The sequence below is a fragment of the Tachysurus fulvidraco genome, chromosome 9 (genome assembly GCF_022655615.1).
Source record: "Tachysurus fulvidraco isolate hzauxx_2018 chromosome 9, HZAU_PFXX_2.0, whole genome shotgun sequence".
NCBI classification, from domain to species: Eukaryota; Metazoa; Chordata; class Actinopteri; order Siluriformes; family Bagridae; genus Tachysurus; species Tachysurus fulvidraco.
This window is the reverse complement of record NC_062526.1, coordinates 27,094,264-27,102,306: the sequence shown is the minus strand read 5'-3', so window position 1 is coordinate 27,102,306 and position 8,043 is coordinate 27,094,264. Positions and strand designations below refer to the sequence as shown.

The window sequence follows — 8,043 nt, the reverse complement described above, 5'->3', positions numbered from 1 at the left end:
AAAAAAAAGACTCGGACTTACCTCGCCGGATAACCCCGCCTTGTCCGTTCAACATGAGCCCGCATTGCGCGTCCACAGACCCCTACACACACACACACACACACACACACACACACACACACACACACACACACACACACACACACACACACAGAGAGAGAGAGAGAGAGAGAGAGAGAGAGAGAGAGAGAGAGAGAGAGAGAGAGAGAACACGAACGTTAATCTTTTTGAAAAATCTGCAACATTCTACTCCATTTTGTAATATTGCACTAAACGCCAGTCTCGTATTTCATTCTATTACATCTCTATTACATTTCTAAAGTATTCTACATTGTAGCAGATTATATAACAGTGTTTTTAAATTCCACAACATTCCAGCTCAATTCTATAACAATAGAATGAATTCTACATGGTTCTGCAGCGTAGAACAGAATCGATTGTAGTACATTTCTACACTACATTCTACAAAATTGCAACTATTTACACTTTTGTTAGAATATCTGTGCTTATGTCCAGGACGGTGTAGTAAAATTCTAGTGTGTTCTACATTTGCACAACCTTTTAGTAAATTTTATAGCATAGTAGCTTTTAGCACCTTGCAGTCAGGTCTACATGGTTACAATACATTTTACAGCATTGTAGGACAATTCTACAGCGTTGCACTAAATTGTAGAGCAGCCTGTTTTCAATCATTTTTATTTATTAGCTTAACCAGATTGAAACAATTTTCACTTTTTCTTAGAGAGGGAAGTAAATTCCAGGTTTAAATTATAGCACTAAATTAGTAATTTAAGCTAAATTGATATATTACACTTTGAAACCACCAACATTTGTGAACTTTGTGAATGTTTGTGTTGTGATGTCACAAGTCGGTGCATTAAGCAAATTCAGAACGAACATATTTTTGTGGGGGAAAAAAATCATCGGGGACAAACCGAAGTCCCAACAAAAACGCTAAATATACAATATTAGCAAAATATTTGAACAGCACAACTTTCCCATCAGAGACAGTTCTGAGTAGAACCAGTACAGGAAACTATGATCCTTTACATGTTAGTCAAACCCCTGAGAAATCCTTTATTTTACACACTCTGAGATAATGGTACAAATCATTTTTGTTTTTCTCAAGGCTACCTGTTTAGGTGTGGAATTTAAAGCTTGAAGGTCTGAAGATGCAACTAAGATGATTTTTAAATGCTTTTTCCAGCTAAAACATGTCCCCTTGATGGTACACCAGCAGAAAGGAGAAGTATGATTCAGTACCTTTATTTCTTCTCTTTTTTCATCTAAACCCTAATTAAAAGTACTATTGGCAAATTCTCAGGTAACTGATACATGCTAAATATACAAAGCAAGTGCCCCTGATAACCACATTATGGACAAGGAACAGTAGGAGTATCAGGAAATAGTGTAATGGACCAAAAACTGGCTAGATGTGTACGTTGACACAAATATTTATGATTTTGCAAACTGTACATGCAGCACATTATTCTCTTCCTCCATGGTTTAAATAACAATGAATGTATTCTAATCCTGAACCATAACATCCCTGAAACAAAGTTAAAATCATCAATGTTGCCATGACAATGATGGCACCAGTCAAATAATGCTAATATCTCTAGTATGTGAATATTTCCATGTTCTTGTTGTTAACAGTCCAGGAAATCAAAAACATCCAATCATAGATCCATTGAACCAAACATTTAATGCTACATTTAAATTTAATTCTTCTGTTTCTTGTGACTGAAATAAAATAAAACAGTCTATTCTAAAATGTTTCCTGAACATAGAACCATAGAACTATTCGTGTTCCCTTAAAGAATCTTGGGTGCCTTTTGATTTTTGACAGATTATTATTTTCTGCCACATTTCACACATCACCTAATGCTAACATTCCTGATAAAAAAAAATGTTTTCAGTCTTTTTGGTATTAAAAAAAAGGAAAAAAAATGTTCAGAAACATCTTAATGGTCTTTTTTTAGAATGTGGAAATTAAAAAAAGTGAGCCGTAGGCAACGTGAACGACAAACAAAAGAACTCAGCTTTTTGAGATAAAACTCTTTTATGTTTTTATGTCACAGCAGTTTGGATAATTTTCGACTTGGAATTTTCCGGAACTCCGATTTGAATGCATGTGACGTCATTACACATACGCACACACACACACACACACACACACACACACACACACACACACACACACACACACACACACACACACACACACACACACACACACACTCAGACACACTCAGACACACACACACACAAAGGTACTACAGGGTGTCTAAAATGAAAAGAAGTGAAAAATATCAGGGTTTAACGGCGCGTGTATTTGTAGATTTATGACGTCGTATAACAATGCGGTACCTTAATTTAGCTTTTAATCTTAAATGGAATGCTATAGAGTTCATAAAAAAAAATCACGCACAGCGTCTTGTTTAAAGGTTTGGATCAGGAAACAGGTTGCATTGAAATGAAGATTATTGTGATTTCTTATTATTTTTCTTTTAGACATATATCGGTTGTGTCTCAAGATTTTATCAAAAGTTAATCCGTCTCACGAGCCGTGACCAGACTTCACAACAAAGAGTAACACACACACACACACACACACACACACACACACACACACACACACACACACACACACACACACACACACACACACGTATATATAATGTGCCATACTGCCCAGCTCGTGTAAGCCTTTTTTTTTAAACAAACTCCTCCTTTTTCTTCCTCCTCGTGCAGTTAAAGTGATTATAAAATCAATACATAAAAAAAAGCTCGAGATCAGGAATAAATTATGCGAGAAGGTACCAGGGCCACGGGGCAGCTTCTATTGTTCCCCATGCCAAATCTTTTTTAGCGGCTCAGAGATGCACTTTGTGCGCACGCGAGACTCTGTTGTGCCCCGCATCTGTTTCGATGAAGCCCCGCACCGAGTCGCGTGCTTTTTTGCTTTTTTAATTCAGGGAGGTCGGAAACCTTTTTTCACCCGACTTTATAAGTGTTTCTCTGCGGGGATTTTTGGTGTGTGTGTGTGTGTGTGTGTGTGTGTGTGTGTGTGTGTGTGTGTGTGTGTGTGTGTGTGTGTGTGTGTGTGTGTGTGTGCGGTGTCTCGCCTTTATTTAACGCGCTCGTGCAAAACAAGTGTCGCCTACCGTTCCAAAAGCTATTTAAAAAGTACAAAACAACAAATAAAAAACAAAAACAAAAATAAAAAACACAACAATCTTCACGCGACAACTGCGGTGTAAACGATAACACAATTCTACACTGTTTTACACAGTTGTTTAACGCAAACTGTTTCTGAAAATATTTTAATATTAGCTAATAATAAATTATTTAGGCTAGTTATATTTGTACATATGTATTGTCTTGCTACATGTATAAACCATAATAGATGCGCATCTTTCGGGTGTCTGTAACATAGAGTCAATAAATAAATAAATATGTAAATAAAAAAAAATTAAAAATAAATAAATGCGATATTACACAAAGCTATATTACATCATTTCTATACAAGCGTTACAGTAATAATATTATTCATTTATTTTTATCATGTAAATATAAAAAAATATATTATTTATATATTTTTAATAATAAAATATAATAACAATGATCTTTATTTATAAATATATTCGCATTTTAATTGTTGAATGATATTTATTTTTAATGATATTTCACACACACACACACACACACACACACACACACACACACACACACACACACACACACACAGACACAGACACACGCCCGCACGAGCGCACACGCATGAACAACATTTTTGTGTTTTGTTAGAAAGCATAAAACCAAGCCAACAGAATAATCGCGAATCATGAACCAGACATTCAGCCTTTATTTACTCTGTTTTTTTAACTCGCCAGTTAAACTTGACCCACGCTCAGTATGTCTTTGCATAAATAACCAGTTGATTGACATTAAGTCCTAAATTGGATAAACTACGGTGCTCAACTGCGGAGGATTTGGCCTTTTGTCCGCGCGCCTTTTCCAAGCCCTTAATCCTCCCTTTTAACGGAGAGGCGCGCGCATTCACGCGATTCATTCCGACCTCTCAATAGCACAATGCGTAAAAACATACACCTAAAATTAGATTTCATTCTGTGGCAGCAGTTTCTCTTTTTCTTAAACGCTCAAAAGAAGTACACACATAAAGAGAGCGTCTGGTGGCTTCATTTAAATGAGTCGGGGCTCTGCGTTTTAAATGAGATCAAGTGAAATAATCGAGATGTTTATGTTTAACTGTACTTGATAAAATATTTAAAAAATGTATTTATAGACTCGAAATTATTTTGCAATTAATTTAAATAATTATACGAATTGTGATTTTTGTACATATAAATAATAATAAATACTTTTAAAATAAGCCATAATGTTTTCTAGTAAATTCAAGGCCTACGTCTAAAAAAGTATTTTGAACGCCACATCACTGCTGTATGTTGGATTATTAAAGTTGGTGCTTAATTAATTATCATTTATAATCCATAAAATTAAGTATTATTTATTGTATTTCTTTCCATATTTTGATTTTACTATAGTTCGTAATTTTTGTGTTTATATTTTATTATAATGTTAACGTTTCTATTTTATATTGCATAGAGGCTCTTTTAAAGTGTGTTTAATTAATTGGTTAATTAATTTATTTACTAGGCCGCGTTGAATTCCATAGTTTCTTTCTTTCTTTCTTTCTTTCTTTCTTTCTTTCTTTCTTTCTCTACTTAATTATTTAGTTAATAAATCAGGCGGGTTTTCGTAAAATGTGATGGAGTCAAGGTCACGTACCGTCAATCATCTCTTGTGTGTGTGTGTGTGTGTGTGTGTGTGTGTGTGTGTGTGTGTGTGTGTGTGTGTGTGTGTGTGTGTGTGTGTGTGTGTGTGTGTTTGTTTAAGAGAAAGAAAGAGACGTGTGTGTGTTTGTGTATGTGTGTGTTGCGCATGCTTGGACAGTATTAGGGGGTGCACGTGCTGGTACCTGTAGGTCATCAGCCCCCGGCGGCGGAAGCCCCAGACCGGCCCCTGGCAGCAGCCTTTGCTCGGGGTGCACACCGTACTGCGAGCCGTGGCTCACTAGCGATAGGTCGTGACGTCGGTAGGCGTCCAGGCAGCCCAGCTCGCGCCGCTGTTCGTCCAGGCACGACGACTTAAGTGCACGCGCGCCGTGCAGGTTGATGAAGTCGGTCGGTTCGCCGTGATGGTGCAACTGCTGGTAGTATTGCTGCGAGTAGTATGCGTCGGCGTTCACGGCCGCGTGGTGCCCGTGCTGGAAGTCGTAGTGGAAAGACTGATGGTGCAAGGGCGTGTACTGGTGGTTTGCAGGGAAGTACGGCGACGCAAACTCGGTCCCGGTGGCCGGGTATGTGAGCGGAGACGACGATGAGTAAGCCACCGACGAGTTGGCCACTGACTCCAGGCAGCCGAGCTGCATCAAACGGTAGCTGTTTGATCCGTCGTGACGTATCTGTGCAAAAAAAAGGAGAGAGGGAGAGAGAGAGAGATTGAAAAAAATAAATAAATATATGACGGATGTCATTTAACGAGCGCTCGCAGCTACACCGAGCTACAAGTCGCGCGCGCGCTGCTCCGTTCAACGGAATCCTTGTCGTTTTTTTAAAAGAAAAACTCGGCCTTGACAAACACACGCATGTACACAACACACTCACTCACTCAATCACTCTCACACACACATACACACTTTCCCTTACACACACTCACATACGCACGCATGCACAAGCCTCAAAGCCTCTTTTTTAGAGAAGTACCTGACGGCGGTGTCACTCTCCTCCGTGCCTGGGAGGGAGCGCCTGAAAACCTGCGCGCGGGTGTAAAAAAAGAAACGAGCACCGTTTTCCCCTCCTTCTGTATCCTCTATCTTCCTACCTCTCTATCACTTGTCTATCATTTGCTGTAGATAGTGTGCGAGTGACTGTGTGTGAATGTAGGGTTATTATAACGTGCCAAAACTATTAAAATCATTTATTGTACATGCACCTTAAGAGAGACGCGGTGAGTCACTGACAATAAAACAGAGTGAGTGTGAAAGAATAGTCGAAAAACACTTCTTCCGTGTGCATATGTGTGTGTGCACGGGCGGGCGCGTGTATATATATATTTATTTTTTATCCTGACCGACATTATAAAATCACTATTTATTTCGCCTCATTTTGTACAATAACACACGAGTGCAAGCGACTAGCTTTTCTTATGATGTAAATAACAATAATAATAATTGCATATATAAATTTAAATATATAAAAACCTCAGATTTTTTTTAATGAATGTATTTATTTTTACAAAAATAAAAATACCTCTGCATCATGAACCAGTCCCGGAAAGGTGGTTGACATTTTCGCGCTCCCGACAAAACTCCCCGGATTATCCTCGCTCTCGTCGCCCGAATTAAACTCAGTAAAGAAGGAAGGAAGGAAAGAAAAGAAAGGAAGGACAGAGAGCAGGCAAAAATCCGCCGGAAAAACTGGCGAAATCGTGGCCTGTCGGAATCGGTGCCGGTGCAAAGTGCGCGCGCGTGTCTCTCCCCACTGCACCGAGCGGCTCCCTGGCTCGGATTATGTACTTGCCGGGGTTTTTCTCCGGCTGATGTCGTAGGTCCCTTGGTAATATAGAAGTTTTGAAAATTAAGCATCAGCATTGAGGAATGGGAGGACAATAGAGAGAGAAGGAGCCTCATCCCTGGAGACACGGAATAAATATTGTATCTTCGCCTAATAAGGAACCGAGTGCGCTTTCAACATTTTTTGATGATTTTTTTCCAGTTTTGCGCCGTCATTTTTCTTCTCTTTTTCGGACTTTTTTCTTTCTTTCTTTGCAGCAAAAATGTAAGTTTAGTTTCGTACGTACTGGGAGGAAAATAAAACATTTTAATGCACGAATTAAAATTTGAGTGAATGATCTTTCGAAAAGATTCATGAGGATTTATTTTATTTTAGATGTGCGTGTGTGTTTGCCGGAAAAACGTAACAAAACTGTGATAATAATAATAATAATAATAATAATAATAATAATAATAATAATAATAATAATAATAATAATAATAATGCTTGACCGGTGTGATTTCTTTCACACCCTTTTTCAGGAATATAGTGCGACAATTTAATGTGTTTATTAATAATGATTAGAGCACATTTTATTTGAAGGAACAGAAAGAACAACAAAAAGTAGGCTACTGACAAATATAGACAAGATTTACACACACTGTTTAACACATTTTAACAATGTGGCTGAAATCTGTTGCGTCTTTTTAATTCCGTTTGGGATTCAGCCAAATCTCCTTTCTTCTTCTTCTTCTTTTTTTCTCTCTGTTCTTTTCTCTTCATTATTTTTAAACTAGATTGACTTCTCGCTCTCCGCGGCTCAGTCTCAGGCTTTATGGCCGCTAAGTGGACCGTATCAGACTCGCTTTTTGTTGGACAGGAACAAAAAATACATTTGCGTCCTTTCCTCCCTTTTTAAAAAACGATTAGCGTGTGTGTGTGTGTGTGTGTGTGTGTGTGTGTGTGTGTGTGTGTGTGTGTGTGCGCGCGCGCGCGCGCGCGCGTGTGTGTGAGGGGCTTCCTTTCCGTCGCTCAACTCTTTCTCCTTTCTCAAATGAGCTCGTCTCTGAGGGGATGCTCTGTCAAAATACACGAACGGGTCGAAGGAAACACACACACACACACACACACACACACACACACACACACACACACACACACACACACACACACACACACACACACAAAGCGTACTAAGGTTACTGTATCTTTCCTTGACACGTGGACATGTGGATATGGTTTACCTTTAAAATAAATAAACAAATACAAAATACAGGCCTTCCAGAGTAAAGATGTTAAGGTACACAAGGTACTAATAGTATGTTTAAGGTTACCACATCAAGGACAAGAAATGGTACGGTTTTGGTACCTTTGGTGCCGCTTTTCTTTCCAGACAGTGAACCATTTGCTAATGAATAGACATAGTTGTTTTAAAAAAAAAAAAAAAAACGATCTGTCTCATGTC

At 38.5% G+C, this 8,043-nt stretch overlaps 1 protein-coding gene across 2 annotated transcripts in view; it reads right to left on the bottom strand.

Moving 5' to 3' along the window:
* Positions 1-6,598, bottom strand: part of tfap2d (transcription factor AP-2 delta (activating enhancer binding protein 2 delta)) — a 15,198-nt gene extending 8,600 nt beyond the window's left edge. The window contains exons 1-3 of one of the 2 annotated variants that reach the window (XM_047818426.1): positions 6,336-6,598; positions 5,003-5,488; positions 22-82 (exon numbers count right to left, since the gene is read on the bottom strand). In XM_047818426.1, the coding sequence (XP_047674382.1) occupies positions 22-82; positions 5,003-5,488; positions 6,336-6,374 (586 nt within the window). In that variant the 5' untranslated portion in view covers positions 6,375-6,598. Of the gene's footprint in view, positions 1-21; positions 83-5,002; positions 5,634-6,335 lie in introns of those variants that run through there. The other variant, XM_047818425.1, reaches the window with a different exon arrangement.
* Positions 6,599-8,043: the final 1,445 nt, after the last annotated feature.